This window comes from Lates calcarifer, linkage group LG8 (genome assembly GCF_001640805.2).
Source record: "Lates calcarifer isolate ASB-BC8 linkage group LG8, TLL_Latcal_v3, whole genome shotgun sequence".
Lineage (NCBI taxonomy): Eukaryota > Metazoa > Chordata > Actinopteri > Centropomidae > Lates > Lates calcarifer.
Window position 1 is genome coordinate 20,914,367 of NC_066840.1, and position 17,487 is coordinate 20,931,853.

The 17,487-nt window shown below is 37.4% G+C and overlaps 1 protein-coding gene across 2 annotated transcripts in view; it reads left to right on the forward strand.

The window, feature by feature from the left end:
- The window catches only part of rxfp1 (relaxin family peptide receptor 1), a 66,983-nt gene that overhangs the window by 41,614 nt on the left and 7,882 nt on the right, over positions 1–17,487 (forward strand). For both annotated transcript variants that reach the window (XM_018679424.2, XM_051072527.1), the window contains 13 exons: positions 2,214–2,285; positions 3,117–3,188; positions 4,305–4,376; positions 4,666–4,737; positions 4,888–4,956; positions 5,081–5,152; positions 5,385–5,456; positions 8,292–8,363; positions 9,425–9,496; positions 9,702–9,773; positions 11,267–11,496; positions 15,844–16,254; positions 16,406–16,624. In XM_018679424.2, coding sequence (XP_018534940.1) covers positions 2,214–2,285; positions 3,117–3,188; positions 4,305–4,376; positions 4,666–4,737; positions 4,888–4,956; positions 5,081–5,152; positions 5,385–5,456; positions 8,292–8,363; positions 9,425–9,496; positions 9,702–9,773; positions 11,267–11,496; positions 15,844–16,254; positions 16,406–16,624 — 1,577 coding nt within the window. The remainder of the gene's footprint in view (positions 1–2,213; positions 2,286–3,116; positions 3,189–4,304; positions 4,377–4,665; positions 4,738–4,887; positions 4,957–5,080; positions 5,153–5,384; positions 5,457–8,291; positions 8,364–9,424; positions 9,497–9,701; positions 9,774–11,266; positions 11,497–15,843; positions 16,255–16,405; positions 16,625–17,487) is intronic.

Consider the following 17,487-nt stretch of genomic DNA (forward strand, 5'->3'; position numbering starts at 1 on the left):
TGATTACAAAGTTGTCTGTGTTTGATGAAAGTGCATTACCCTTTTACAGACCTTATGCATCATTTTAGGCTGTTTTTATATGACCTGGAATATTAACACAATTACCCGGCAGATTGTCCTGCTCTCATTATCTTTCCCAGTGTGTCTTTTTTGTCACAGCATACATTTACTTTATGGCATATTTGGGTTGTATAATATTTTCTTGTCGGCTCACTTTTTATCCTTTCTGAACATCACTAGTAGAGTAGAAATCTTCAAAGCAAAAAGCTTTTCTTTTTGTGACTTTAAAGTGCAGCCAACCAAAGCAAAAGACTTTTGTAATGCATCTAAATTTCAATTAAGGGCAGGAGAGCACTCAGAGTGCAGACCTCTTCTGAGGCTGATGATCTACGTAGTTATTGGTTATTTTCAGAGGCATCATGGCTCTGGGAGTGTGATGATATATAGAAGTTGCTAGTATTTGATCGTATGGTGGTCCAGAGGTAATGGTTACAGAGTTGCTGCAATCACATAGGTTTCTAATTCTTGGAGGTGGTGCCAGTCCACCACAGTATCAGTTTTTAGGTCTGTTGTCCAGTAAGTAGGACTGAGATATATCCACAACTACTGAGCTACACATTACTACCCTTAATGCTCAATTTCAGTTATTTTCATCAGATCCACCATTGTGTTGATGGTTCACAATCATGTTTGTGAGTGACATGTATCCATCTCTGATGTGAATGTCTGCTTAAGTCAAACTGCCTAATGCATGGGTAAATAAAACTGGTGTTTCAGGGTGTTTAGGTCTGCATTCATGAGTGACCATGAAATGAAAGGGACAGTAATAGCTGTATGGCATCCCTCAGTTTCAAAAAGTGTAAAACAGTCAAGAGAAGAAATACATTTATCATGAGTGTTTGCTCTTAAGGATACACACAATAGCTCTCCTACAAGAACCACTTGTATGAACAGATTCATAGATTCAAGAGTTCATGATTTTTACTGGCATATTTCAGCACAGCAGTTTATACAATTCGGTAGCTGTTGGGAAAATTCTCTTACTTTGACAGCTGCCTCAGGGTCTTTATACAGGTCTTTGTCCAGTATCATTCTGCACTGCATCCAACAGTTTAATATCACTTACTGCAAGCTGTAACATTCTCTTCTTTAATATATCAATGACCATCACCTCTTCTTGACTGCTTCTCTTATCAGTCATGTACCATGCAAAGATATTTTTCAGCATCTAATTTTATTTCTTCATGCTCTGATGACACATTGTTGGTGTACTATTAAAATTGTCCAGGTCTTCTTAATGTGACTTCTGACACCACTAAATTTGTTATGTTTTTGTTTGCTGATTTCAAAAATCTTTTTACTCTTGTATGACATTTTTGTGAATGATATCAAATATCAAAATGATAATCTGACTCAAAATAGTTGCTTATTGTATATGTACTTAATCAACTGATTGTTGCATCTCGAGTGATGGTCAGATCTCAGGAACATCAACCTCCTCATGAACAGGCGATATTCATTTCCAACTTAGAATATTACTGCAAGCAAGCTTCAAATAAAAAAGTAAGAGAGATTTAGTATAAGAACTGAGCTCCAGAGTGTTTTGGTAAGAAAGCTTGTTTGTTTGTTTACATGAATGCTCCAGAGTGCACCCTCAGTGTTAGTAGGTCAAGAACTACAGTGTTGTAAAATGTTGTGTTTAGAGAACGGCAAGCCCAATGAGACATTGTCAACAGTAAGAAAATCTTATACACTCCCAAAATGGACCATCTCTAACAGCTTGACGTGACGGCATGTGAGTGGACGAGCCTTTAATCACCCGTTAATCCGTTAAAAGCTGTGGAATCAACAGCTGAATCAAATAGTTAATTCTGAGTTTGTTGTTGTTGTTGGTATTTTAAATATTTGACACAACAGAAAATGACAGGAGTAATTGTACCCACATTTGTAGTTTTAAATTAAGATAATACAGTCTACTGAAAAGGGGGAAAGTGTACTGATGTATTGGATGTCATTGGTCTCATGATCCCCAGGCTCAAAAAAGAAAACGTTTTTTAACACTGCATAACTTAAAGCCACATGTTAAAATGATAAGCTTGACAGTCTGAAGGGCTGAACTGGTCAGCTGTTCAAATGCAGCAGTAGTGAATCATGATGAGCATTGTGCACACTTCATTCTATACTCTGATTTTTATCTTCTTTCTATTCCTCAGGTCTCTACAAAGGAACCATCTTTGGAGGCTGAGAGCAAACATATTCTTTAAGTACCAGAGCCTACAGAAACTGTGAGTTTCCCATGAATTATTGATTACATGTTATTCAAGTATTTACCATTTATATTTTATGATGATATTTAGCCATTTTTCATTTATGTCTTTCCTAAAAAGGACCCTACAGTATATATTAATACTTGAGTGTTATGACCATAAATCGGGGTCTATACCATTCATTCAGTGAGGCATAATGCCGTCCTGACGCCGAAGAGCAGAGAAAAAGAGCAGCCTTTGAGTGATAAATACAGCAAACGAGTTTCACTACTACAAAGCTGATATGTATAAGGCTAAGAGGACTGCTGGGAACGCTGACAGAACTGATTGTTCTCTTCTGCATACGGATCCTTTCAGCCCCGACTTATCAACCTCACACAGTACCACTGACTGTGTCTGTAGGAGAAAAGGTCTGATCAACCGCCAGGAACCATTTGGCTGCGTCACACCGTCAGCCCTCAGTCACCGCTCAGACTGTTTGACCGGATTGAAAACTTCCCCGAGATATGCGTAAACAAACGTCCCAGTGATTTGCCAAGTGTGTAAAATACACAAAGAAACAAAACACAGCTGTCAGCAGAGGTTTGTGAAGCGCACAATGTGTGATGCCAGAGATGATCTGGTGAGGTATTAAATAGACCGTGATTGTTAGATATCAAAAACTAACTTCTCCAAGCTGGGCTAATTTCCCCACTTTAAAAATCAGTTTTCATGTAAACAAAATTCTATTCATCTATTCCCTCACTAATGTATGTGTGTGTGTGTGTGTGTGTGTGTGTGTTTTCCATTAAATCAACAGGCTAAAGGATTATTGAATTTTCCTCTTTTTTTGTCCTTTTTCTTAATCAGATACCTTCAGCACAATAAGATTCAAGATGTGAGTCCTGATGCATTCAGAGGGCTGTATAACCTAACAAGACTGTAAGTTTGTTCATTTTTCTAACAAGTCATTCAGTAATAAAGCACACAGAGTTATAAAGCTGTACGTCTTTGTGCATAAAATGAAGCAAAGGATTAGTTCAAACTACTGAGGCTGCACTTGCAGTATCTAATTGGCACCAGCTGCCTCATATGTGTTGTTAAATGTTCATGGATTGTGATCTACTCTCTCAGTGGAATACTCTTTGAGAGCTCCGTCAAAGTGCAGATTGTTATGTCTAGCTGTGAAAGCATTAGTTATAAATAATTCCTTGAGTGTCTCTGACTGAAATGCCATATATACGCCATTATAACAACAGCTACATAAGGAATGCTAAGGATGAATGTGACCTCAACCCAGGCCTGAATTTAAATTTTAAATGCAATTATTTTCTATAAACTAGTGGCCTTTATTTGTGATATACAGGATATTACTGAACCAAGTATGAACCATAAGCCAGTTGTCATTACAGCTTAACTTTCACTTATTTGCCCCAGCTTGTGAAGACACCGTTAATTATTTAAGTTATTATTAAAATTTGCAGTCTTTCACATCACTGTTTAAATATGAAAATGATTAATGGTTCAGTCTTACCTCTACTCCATTCAATACCTTTGGCGTAATTTGAAATGCCAACTGTGAGCCAGGCTTTATCTCCCGTCATCAGTGCCCGACCTTACTAATGCTCTTTTGGAGGCATCGTGGCAAATCCCAGCAGCCAGGTAGAAAAACCTTGTGGAGAGCCTTCCCAGAGGAGTGGAGGCTGTTATGGCTTCATATTAATGCCTGTGGTTTAGTGAGTGAAATGTTAAGCATCCACATTCAGATTTAATATTGCCCACATACTTTTGGCAAAGCTGTTGGTGATGGGTGGTGAAGCTTGATTAGATGCATGTACATTATAAGAGGATGGAGTGTATATAGTAACCAGCAAAGAACAGCTGTTGAGAGATTAACATGAATTACAAAACGCTATCAAAATGCTTGTTTAATACTCTATGGTCATTAGCTATGTATGAAATAGGCAGCAACAAGCAGCAAGTCATCCCAGTTAAATTCATCATTGTCAGAGAGCATCCTCTTCAGGTAACCTTCCAAACTCATCTTTCCTCCCTTAGATATCTGAGCTACAACAAGATATCCATCCTGATGCCAGGGGTGTTCCAGGACCTTCACAAGCTGGAGTGGCTGTATGTTTATTTTCTACTGAAGGAAGGTCCTGCAGCAAAAAAATACTGAAATGCTGCATGCATAGTATATTAGGATATTTTACTTTCTGTAAATATTGGTTTGCCATAGGCAGAGAAATCCAGGTGAGAAATAACTGATAAATCAGATTTTGATTTCTTTTTCTTGAATTGTTTTTCTTTTTATTCCATACAGGTAATACATCATTCTATTGATGCTAGTTTCCCCTGAATCAATGTTCTGCAAATGAGGCTGAAACTGTATCCTATTTTGTTTTTGTTGTGGTTGTAGGATCCTTGAAAATAACAACATCCATCAAATATCCTCCATGACCTTCTCAGGATTGAACTCTCTTGTTTTACTGTGAGTTTTTATTTCCTACCTCTTTTTTCTGCTTTGCTGTGAAAAAGCTCTGCTATTAAGAGCCTTTGTTGATCTGTTCAAGCTGAATGATTCTTCCTCCTTTCAACACTGACTGAAAATGCGATACATATGTGCCTCACTGATTGGCAGGGTTCTGTTGAACAACTCTTTGACAAAGCTGGATGACATCTGTCGAGAAATGCCAAGATTGAACTGGCTGTAAGTAGGATGTGAGGAAATCAAAAGTTGTCTTGCAATAAAAATGACAGGTTCTTCTGATGACAGGTCTTCTCTCTGTGTGGTGGTATATTTCCCCTGTGCACATGCATTCCATAACATGCAGGGATTTGGAGGGAAATCTCATAGAAACCATTGGAAATGTCTCATTCTGCTCATGCAGTATGCTGACAGTTCTGTAAGTATAAATTTACACAATTTAATACATGGAAAAGCAAAGTTTCTGCTTTTATAATTATTGCTTTTGCCTGAATTTCATTGAGATTCTTGTAAAACAGCCTCAGTTTCTCAAATTTGATTTGCAGCTATTGAACTATGTACCATGGAATCAATGCTGGCAGATCATTAAATGGGATTAAGAATCTCAAAAAGTAGTAATATGATTCTGTTTTGTATTAACTGTCCTCTAGGGTTTTACAGCGAAACAGGATCAGCCATATACACGAACAGGCTTTCTCTGTCCTCCGAAAGCTCGGAGAATTGTAAGTCCATTTTGTTTGATTCCGCAAAACAAACTGTATGGGAAAACTCTCAGGATTGTGCCAGCAAGAAACTGAAGTGACGCAACTTAAGATGTGGATTATTTTAACTATTTGTTAATGCATGATAACTTTAGAAACACAACAGAAGGAAATTAGAAAAATTGCATGGCAAAATTCAGTGAATTGTAACATCCACAGTCTTTGCTTGGAAAAATATGTCACAAAGTGACTTCCTGTGTAAGTAGTAAAAGCAATGAGCCTAATGGTTTCACATTTAGAATGAAGGCTTCATTGAACAATTTCATGTCATTTTGTTAATGGAGACAGTTTGTTGTTCTCTGTAGCCTGGGGATCGTCATTTGGGTCAGTTAGGTTTGTTGATGTGTGAATTAGTTGGTCTCTTCTTTAATATGTTTTTAGAGATTAACATATGTCTGAACTTGTGGCTAGATTTTAGGGATATTCATGGTCCCCAGAGGATGACTGCTATTGATTTTGGTGACCTCCTTACATTAAAAGGCTATAACTGCCAGCTGAACACAATAAATAGCAAAATGTAAGAGAAAATTTTAGACTTAATTTTAGAAGTTTACAGATTAAAGGTATTCCAGTAAAGATAATCACAGTCTGTACATGTGCACCAAACTTTAGGTACAACAGCACAATCAGATCATGAACTGTGTCAGTTTTTTATTGATGCACGAAAACTCATAGAAATTTTGACCAAATCTGGCTGCCAAAGTTCTGAATTTTGACATCAGGCTGCTTTTAGGCAAGAGGAGTATGAAGACAGTCATTGGTAGCCGCTAATAAGACCTCTAGAATAGTTCATCACTATTCCACACCATTCTTTGAACTGAAAGGAACTGACAGGAATTTTGTTATTTTTGTTCATTTTTACATTTTTTATGTCATAGTAGTGTTACAGTAGCAGTGTGGAACATTCAGTTTTCATGTAAAGCCATAATTGATGTTATAATTGGAGATCAGTGCTTTTTTTCATAGTGTATTTCAATGAGCACTGCTCCTTTTCAGTACTTTTTGTATTACTAATTCATAAACACAGGGATTAAGAACAGCAGGGGATGCCTGCACCTCTTTACTTTTTGCCTTTGATGTTGTCACCCTCCTGAGTATTGTACACTGTCAGTTCAGGGTCTGTAGCTACTGTAGCTGTTAAAAGTCTCGTGTGTCTAAACAACGCCTCTTTTAAAGTGTTCAGAAATCCTTAGCAATTCAACCTTTCTGCCTCAGTGGATATTACTTTTTAAAATACCATTGTTAATATCAGTCAGTATCTTAATGGCTACATACTTTGCCTAGACTGTGAATGCTTCAGACAAGGTCTTTAATAAGCACATGAAAAAAATGCAGTGTCTTGTAGAATGAGCTCTTTTCAGGGGATCCGGTCAATAACATTTAGTGTAATTAACAAATATAGATGGGTAGTATTGTTAAAGAATAAGGCTAACAACATTCTGTATTTTTATTATTGACAGCAAATCTCATGAAAAGAGCAAAACCAACACTGGATTGTTAAAAACACATCACTGAGCTATGTTGCTGCACTGGCTGACATGTTCCTTCATTACCTTGAACACACACACTGTGATTTATGTCATTCTCACATACAATATTCTGCTGCTGTGAATACTTAATGGTGCACATAATGTGTATTTATCTGTAGCTGAAAATAGTCCTCAACAAATGCACTATTTTGTCCAGCTGAAGTATGATTAGTTAAGAACAACAGTGCCCAGCCGATTTAGGAAATTACTAAGCCTTTTTTAAAAATATATAAATGAAACAGTATAGAATACCCTTTATTTCACATTATACTAAAAGTACAATGAGATTGGAGGTGCAACGATATTTTTAAAGGTTCACATGATTAAAGCTGACAGCTTTATTAATGACCTTTCTTATCCAATGTGCAGTGAATTTGAACTTTTGTCCCTCAGGGAGATGTTATTGATTAGTGGTGGCTAATAGAAATTCTTTGTCCTAAGTGCTGTCAAGGTAAAAAATGAAATTATGATGCGGTAGACTAGGATACAGGTTGGTGCTCCTGACCTTGCTGCACACACACACACACACACACACACATATATATATATATATATATATATATATATATAGTCACTGAGTATTCACTGGGAGTCACTGAGTATTCAGAGATGGACTAAGACATTGTTTGTTTTGGTATTTTCATGAGATTTGTTGATAATAAGGAAAATAACACTGTACAGAACTGTAGTTTCTGATCATTGTGTTTCAGTATTTAAGAGACTTGGCTGGGGTGAGAGGTTGTATGTGATCTCAACGATAGGGGAGGGAAATTGGTTGCACCCATAGCCTTATATGTGATTGTTATCCCTTATGCCCTTCGCCTCAGAGGCGATTAACTGTACACTGCCTGTTTCCTCAGTAGACTCACGTTTCATAGGAGCTCAGATACTCACCCTCACTATCTATCAACTGTAAAAAACTGACACTTTCCTGCAGATACGATCATTATCACCATAGTTTCCTCCTTTTACACATAAAATACACAACTGAATGCATTAACTTCATACACACTCTGTTGGGACTAATGAAAACCGTGGGTGCACCAAAGAAGTGAATTACATTATTAACATGTAGAGGAAGTATTTATTGCAGGGCATATTTCAATGTGTTTGTTATGCAATCTGCATCATGTTACAAGGATTACAGAGGGTGCATTTTTTGTCTTTAAAGGTATATATGCATTTGTTAGATAGAGTGTTGTACATCAATATTTGTTTGTTATTTTGTGTTTTTGGGGAACCGATGTGGATTTGTCATGGCACGCAGGGACCTATCCAACAACAGACTGGTGACAATTCCACCCAATCTCTTTGTCTTACTGGGGGATTTGCTCCAACTGTGAGTTTTGTTCACACAAATACACTGTATCATATTCAAGCATGCCAGCTCCATGAGTATTTAATAGGGAGATGGTATTTACTGTCTCCCCACAGTGCGGACAGTAAATTCCAGTGAAATTACTAGATACAAAACACACTGGCTTAGATTTTGGGTCAACTGTGCTTACTGTATCAAGCTGAATATGTACTTTTGGTGAGTCATCTTTAAATAAGTATCCTTTAAAATTGTAATCCTTGAGGTTTTAGTTATGCAATGGCAAGGCACAGTAAAGATCAACACTAATCACACACATCTTTGATCATGGTCAGCTCTAACATTGTTTACAAATATTTTACATTCCCTTAGGCTGCTTCACAATAAAAGCCACCTTGTGTTTCCCCAGTTGAACATTTTCAGAATGAGGCAGCAACAGCAGTAGGAGGTTCTATTTGCATTAGCAGTAACGTGTCGTTACATGGTGTAAAGAGATTGAGCAGTCAACAGTGACGCTGATATTTGATATTATATGCATGGATAGTTTTTTGTGAATCCCTTGTTCTTATAAATGTAATCAGAATCCTCCACAGGAACGGTGGACTTGGCCACCACCAATAAAAACTACTGTGTAGAGAGCGATAATATTGGATGGTAATCGTAGAAATAATGTCAGTCATACACAATATCAAAAATGGGGTGTGATTTTATGAAATCTTAAGGATCATAAATATGGATATCAAGCAGACAATGTATTCAGTCTCTAAGAGTAAACAAACATTGTGGGGATGGATAATAGGATGTCATGGAATAAGGAATAATGCAACAACACATCTTAAAAACATACAGCAGAAGGTTGTATGTTACAGGAAGGTACATTTATGGAAGGTAATAGAAACAGTTCACATACATAAAAAATGTGTGTATTTCAACAAGAGAAATGTCACAAATATCATGCATTGAAAATTGTTACTAGGTCTTTGCAATACTAAATGCAATGCACTGTTATGTAAATAATAAGTGGGATTGATTTCCATGTTATCCAGTTGATTTTCAATGGTTGTTTTCTTACCTTTATTTTCTAGGAATATATCATACAATACCATTGTGGAGCTCCAAGTTGACCACTTTGACAAGCTGCATAAGCTCAAGTCATTGTAAGTATGAAAGAATATGTCTCTCTACTTGTAAAAATGTTTCTCCCTTGAAAGGCTACTTGGTGAGGAGGACTTTTTGTGGAAACAGTCTGTGTGCTTTGAAACACTCTTGTAATAGTTTACAATTATAAACCGTCATACTGTAATGTATCTCTGTGTGCGTCATCTGACTAAGACAAAATCAATGTGCTTTTATACTCTCAAGGAGCATAGAGGGGATAGAGATTGGAAACATACAACGGCGGATGTTTGAACCTCTCAAATACTTGACTCATATGTAAGTGCTCCATTTTTATGCTCAATGTTTTTACTGTTAATCCTCAACATCTACTGTAATGTAGACCATAGGCCTTTCACACATATTTCTACTGTTGGGTTCCAAACTAGCCTTATCAAGACAGTCAGGCTTCTCTTCCAACTGAGAGATGATTAAGTCAGGCTTAGTGTAATCCATTTCCTCTGTGGGTAAAATGGTTCGAGATACACCCATGCAGCTCCTGGATAGAATGCAGCAGAGAGAAAAGAAATGCCTTTACAGCTGTGGATACAATCGCAGAAGCTCTCCAAGGCTCAGATGGTGATATACTGTTTATTATGTGGGCACTTCACCAGATTGTTATTTGTCCAAGTTTGGAGATATGTCTCTGCCTCTGCCTAGACACATTAGAGATGAGCTGAATTTCATTTGTGGTGCTCACAGCATTAAAAATGGAAAACATTTAATCAAAAGTAACATCTCCTTAAATAAACAATGTCCCTCTTACGCAGATAAAACTATTGTCACTGCTTTAGTAGAAAGCAGATCCATTAGCAGCTGTTGACTGTGAAGTGTGTGAATTAATGGGAGAGACCTGGACAGTGTTTTTGGAAAGACATATTGCTGTTGAGGTTTTAGCAATGCCAACAACATGGCTTTAGGGATGGCAATGTCAGCCAGTTGTATAATCATTGATGCTTCCCAGAGGGTGAATCTTACTGACATTAGTGATCATTGAGTTTTCATCTAGTGCCATCATCAAGTCAAGATTTGTCCAATAGTTTAGTTTATTACCAAATACCTGCAAAATTTATGACATTCCCATAAGCCTCAGTTTTCCCATGTGTTTAGTGCTAATTAACAATGTTAGCATGCCAACATGATAAACATTACCTGCTAAACAAACAAATGTTAACATGGCCATTGTGAGTATGTTAGAAGGTTCACATTAGAATTTAGCTCAAAGCAGCATTGCCTCACAGAGCTGCATGGTAGTAGACTCTTAGTCTGGTTTAAATGTAATTTTTAAATGCTGTGAGCACCAGAAATGGCATTTCATTCACCCCTGCTGTACTGGGCTGGAGGTATAAATCTTTGATATGTCAAAACAGTGGGAAAATAAAACCTTTAAAAAACCTTTAAAAACTTTCTGTGTTGCCACACAGATACCACTACCAATTCTTTAGACAACCCAAAATTTTGAAGAGTTTTGAAGAAGAAAAGCATCAGTTTTAAACCAAATAGACTTTTTTTTTTTATTAAGTTCAGTATCTCTATAGCCTCAGGACCTGATGCTGCCCATAGTTCAAATCAAAGTAAAATCCTCCCTCAAAATCACCAGCATATTTCTTCAATGTCTTCTTTATCTCTGTCTCAATTTTTAAACAGAAAAGCAGTACATAGTGTGTGGACTATCCACTAGGCTGTAAAATCCCCAAATCCCATAGCTGTAAATAAAATGACTCCTGTCTCCTTTGCTTAACATGATACTCTGCTTTAATTTACTCTCACAGCTACTTTAAGAAGTTCCAGTACTGCGGCTACGCTCCTCATGTGCGCAGCTGCAAGCCAAACACTGACGGCATCTCGTCCTTCGAGGATCTGCTGGCCAACATCGTGCTGAGGGTCTTTGTCTGGGTGGTGTCTGCCACCACCTGCTTCGGCAACATCTTTGTCATCTGTATGCGCTCGTACATTCGCTCGGAGAACAAACTACATGCCATGTGCATCATCTCCCTCTGTTGTAAGTTACTGAGTATAAAGGAAAGATGTAAAGGGAGAGAAACTTTAGCTAGATTTTTATTTTTAGAATATCATTTACCATTACACTTGCCAACACATACCAAGTATTATCCAATGTCTGTATCCAGTCTCTGTAATTATGTCAGATACAACTACAGAAGTGAAAATGACAAATTCTGCAAAATATTTCCCAGCTTGTGAAGTAAACAAGCACAAAACTCAGCAGGAAATTGGAAATTAGTGCCCAGTGTGCTCATCAGTGTGTTTCATCAACACTGGTTTCATATTACACACACTGTTAGACGCACTCATAAATATTAAATGTAAAAATAACAAAATCTCATTTCAAAATGTAATATCTGCCATCTGAGTACAAAGATTCATCTAATTATTCAGGAGGCAAAATTGACACAAATTATGGTAACTGCTCAAGGAGAACAGTCTAGTGAAGTCAGTAGTTGATTAGATAATTGCATTTTCAATGATCCATCTACCCAGATAATAGAAGTTATCCTCAGATCATTTGTACACATAATAGCATCCTTATATCAGTTTGACTTAGATACAGTAGATGCCCTAAGTTTGTATAGTTTTGGAATGTAGCTTCTAACCTTTATGTTATTTTGTGCTGTACATGCAAAAATGACTCCACATGGAAGGCTTGATATGAAATGGAGCAACTCATGCTAAAAAAAAACATGTAATGCATTTTCCCTCACATTTCGGCATGTTGACTTCTGATTGACATAACACAAACAAACTAACCAATCGAGGTAGCGGTATTCCAGCAGCTCCCGTGTTCCCGTGCAAGGTAAAATTACTGTTTTTATCAATGGAGGTTTAGAGTTATATATAGCGATGCTTCTGGTTGGACTTAAAGGATCTCACTCTTTCATAAAAAGGTCTATGTCATAGGAGATCTTATCCATAATGTCGTCAAACACTTTAATAACAATCTGAGCTTGTCAGTGGCAAAAACAATCACGTAAGTGGACGTACTGTGGCATGGACAACTGTCCTTGAGTTTATATTGCAGCATTTTTTGTTTTGTATCATTTACACCCAAAAACGTGGGAAAATATAGCTCAGGTTCAGTTATCCTTTAAAGAGAATATGATCGAAATAAACCTAATTTTAAAGGACCTCCTCAATGTTGGAAGTAAGATTCATCAAGATACTATATGCAGATATAAAACAAGGTGATGTGCATTACTGAGAGAATTTAATTTGACCAGTAACTGCACAGAGTGAGAGAACATAAAAGCACAAAACCTGTAGGAAATAAATGTTCTCAATAACACATCACCATATGCTTACAGTGGTGTTACACATTTATATGTAAAATACAAAGGAATCCATATGGACTTAATATAAGTCTCAGAGCTCCTCAGATCAAAGAGCACAGAATATGCAAAGCAGAACTAATAGTGGATATCTGCTCTCTTTCCTGCTACATCCGCAATGAAAAACATGCAGAGGATGGCAGTTGTTATTCATTATCTCATTTTAGGGCTCACTTGCTTAATACGTCGACCTTTATAAGTTTATTACTAGAATGTCAGTTGGGACTGTTTTTTGTAGAGCACTAATTTCTGGTGGCTGAGAGCAGACAAAAACAGAGCTTAAGGTAATTACCACAAGCAAAATAGTCAGGATATTCTTCATTGTTTGCTTCTTTTTAACAAGAACGGATTATATCCCTTCATGCATGCAGGACATGTGTGTTGCTTTTAATCCTGTTATTAAAGGAGTGAAACAGAGAAAGAAAAGTCCAAAACAATGTAGAGGCACATAGATGGAGTTTGAGCTGGAACAAGAGTTGACTTGAAATAATGATTCCTCCTTGTTGTAAGTGAACTTGTTTGTGGCTGTTCAACATATTTTATCACTCAATTTACAGTGTCATTTCATATATTTATCCCCCAGCCTTTTCTTTCCTGACACCTTTTCTATTAGTTATTTCCCAGAACACTTAGTATACTTAGTCTCAGTATCCATGCAGATGCACTCAAGATCCCCTGTGGCCTCTCAGTCATGTGTTAGGAGGGACTTTGAGCTCAGTTAAGTCAGTCACTTGTGGGAATTTCACATGCCATGTATAGTGAATATAAAATTAGACAAGAATTACAAAAGACATGTATAAAATAATATGGCAAAATATCATTTAGAAATATGTGTTGAAATATATGCTGTACAAGTTATCAGAGAATCATCCTGTTTATCCATCACAACATCTTTGCTCCTGCTGTGTCAATTATCACATGCCATATACTAACATAAAAACATACAGAGGGTCTTGAATGATGATATACACTGTGTGTAAAATTAGAAATACTTTTTGATGATCACTGGTATGTTTCCATATCAAAAGAATGACTGTTGGGAGGGTTTGGGTAATAAATTTACCACATTATCAAAGAACTAACCATAAAGCTGTGACTGATTAAGCAGTGGCGAAATCCTTTAGAGGATATTAATTGTGAATTCAATTTCTTCTTTGACAAACTTTCAACAAAACATTGTGATGAATTTTTGCCATAGGCACAAAAAGTAGGCGTAACAGAAACACGTGGGGTGGGGTTCTTTCTGTTTTGTTTTTCAGTTGTTGTTGTTTTTTTCCTAAACAAGCGTTTAAAGTATGAAAACTGTTACTGGACGTAGAGCTTGAGGCCAGAAGCTCATTAAAAAACAGTCTATGCATTAAGGCATAAACATTCATATACAGTCTTTCCAGGAGATGTACAGCGTAACACCCTACTGTACTGTATATAATTACTGTTCCTTGTCATTGTGTAATTAAGCACACATGATTCATGTCTGTCCATAAATATTCATACTTGTTTGTTGACAACCCCTGTAAACAATAGCCAAAGCCAATCTCTGATTGAAGACTGTACAAGACATGTAAAGACATTTATTCACACCAGAATGTAACTGTGCGTGGGCTAGTTCATGACTAGGTTGACATTTGAGGCAACATGTTTATTCGCATGTTCTTATTTGCCAAGAGTTGAGATGAGAAGATGAATACCACTCTCATGTCTGTCCATTAGATGTATAGCCAAAGCAGCTATTCAGTTTAGCTGTGCATAAAGACTAGACTAGAAAGAGCCTAAGAAATGTAAAACCAATAATCTACCATTGTAGGGTGAAAACTGAGCAGAAACTGCAGAAAGTCAGTGCCAGCACAGAACAACGCTTAAAACTGCAAATGGTTGTTTTTGTACTTGAGTTTTTGTACAGATTGAAAGAATGAGATACTGTATGTGTTATTTAATGAGTTTTAAAGATAATGGTAAACAGACTTTGTTACCTTTAAACAGAGATGGGCTAGGTGTTTTCCCCCTGCTTCCAGTGTTTATGCTAAGCTAAGTTTCTGCTGGCTACATGATATGGCACAGACACAAGACTGGCATTGATTAGCTCTTGGCAAAGAAGCAAATAAGCATACTTCCCAAAATGTTAGGGAAGCACATTTCTAGAAATGTTCTAGTATGAATTTTTATTGGGATCCAATAAACTGAGGATGTTGGTGTGCCACAAAGATGACTGATCCCAATAAAATGTGGCCCAAATTCTTCCTTTTGCCTCATTGCTATGTGAACTTCCACTTGTAAAAGCATCAGTATGCTCAGAGTAGACATACAGTACCCACAACATTGCATTTGCTTTTATAAATACACACTGTATTTTCAAACACTGCGCAGTGTGACAAGATTGATAGAGTCTGATGTCAGAATGTACCCTCTATAATTTGTGTGCATCTATATTCTATACCTCTAGCCATTCAGCTTGTAAAAAAGGCAACCTCACACAGAATTATTTTTACACCTTATGTAATATGTTTCTCTCTGTCATTATTCCTTCACAACAAAGTGTGATGCTCTGTACACTGTTTGCTGTAATATGTCTTCTCTATTGATCATAGAGATCAATAGATCATCTATCCAAGGTTGAGTGGCTGTTGTCTGTCTGCTTCTCTTCATCTGTCTCCACATCACAGATGGAAAACCTTTCATGTTGGGCCATTTCTGTACTTGGTTTGATTGTATTCACACTTCTCACTTCTAAGAAGTCACACTGTCGTTCCCTTAGAAGCGAACTGCCTCACAAAGACCTTCCTTTATCAGGCCAGCTTCATATTTTTACTTGGTGTTACCTTAAGTTTCTGCGCTTACGTCTCTGAATGAACCACAGAATAAACACTCCAAAGTTTGTTAAAACCTTTAATAGCACACTTGGTCTGATAGTAGCTGTAAGATCAGGCATTTAATCTTATTGCACAGATGTTTATAAAGAATATAAATCCCCTGAATAAACTTTAATATACAGCTTTCTTTGCTTGCAGGTGCAGACGGCCTGATGGGCATCTACCTCTTCATGATTGGTGCATATGACCTGAAGTTTCGAGGAGAGTACAATAGGCACGCTCAGGCCTGGATGGACAGCAGTCAGTGTCAGGTCATCGGCTCTTTGGCCATGTTGTCCACTGAGGTATCCGTCCTGCTCCTCACCTATCTCACTCTGGAGAAGTACATCTGCATCGTCTACCCTTTCCAGTACTTGACACCTGGCTGGCGAAGAACTGTCACCATCCTCCTCGGGATTTGGGTGTTTGGCTTTATTGTTGCCTTCCTGCCATTGGCCTGTAAGGGGCTATTTCGTAACTTCTACGGGACCAATGGCGTTTGCTTTCCGCTGCACTCGGAGCAGCCTGAGACGCTATGGGCTCATGTTTACTCCATCGTTATTTTCCTGGGTGGGGATTTGTACTTATTTTTTTAAATTGTGTTTACTTTTTGTTTTTCATTCAGTTACTTTCTAAAGCTTAAAAATTCACATCCACAGTACAAATATACACTTTTGCAGTTGTGTAGCGATCCAAAAACTAACCAGATATCTCTCTGTAGGTCTGAACTTGGTGGCGTTCCTCATCATTGTTCTATCATATGCAAGCATGTTCTATAACATCCAAAGAACAGGCACTCAAACCACAAAATACAGCAACCACATCAAGAAAGAGGTGACCATCGCCAAAAGGTTCTTTTCCATCGTCATTACTGACTCCCTTTGCTGGATTCCCATTTTCATCCTCAAGATCCTGTCACTGCTGCAGGTGGAGATTCCCGGTATAGTAGAAGTGCTATGACCATTTAAAGGAACACTCCACTGAAAGTCTACTTTTTGAGTATCAAATACACACCCCCAGTATGCCTGCTGTGTGGCTCTAGAAGGTTTCTACAGCAGCTGTAGTCAGCTTGGATTTGCAGCAGTTGACTGAAAGATACAGAAGCTGTCTTACATACCTTAGTTTTGTCATAACTGAACTGCAATGGTCTTTTTACAGGTGTAAGATAGATATCACTAGGAATGTTCCAGCTAACACAGAAGGTGGCTGCTTGACTTTGAACTAAAACTGGGAAATATTGTGTTTTAGCTTCACCACACTGGTTACCCATTTTGAATTTACCTTTAAGACCCCTCATGGCTAGGCTCCAGGGGCCACAACCTGCAGCAGACAAAAACTGCTGGCTATTGCTGTGTCTAGACTTAAGACTAGAGGAGATCATGCCTTTACTATCAGAGCACCTAAGCTGTGAATTGGACCTGTCTGATGTGCTTGGGTTCACAAAATCATCATCTCCCTTTAAATTACTGTTTAAAACTCATTTTAAAACAATTTCTTCTTATGCTTTTTATATTTGATTTCTACATCCTGCTTTGTACACCTTAAATTATTATCTTAGTTTTACCGTCAATTTTATTAGATTTTGCATTGTCTGTGGTGACAGAAAAGACCTCTTTGTAACACTTGTTTTGAGACTGCTATACAAAGAAACCAAATCATTATTACTATTTCAGTGTCCAACCAATGTCACAGCAAAATGTATCAAAGTTTTGACGGACATTTCTGAAACTACTTTCACGGCATAATCCATTTCTCTATTATTGTTCGGTATCCTCAGTGTGTTCCAAATAATCATTGATTAGC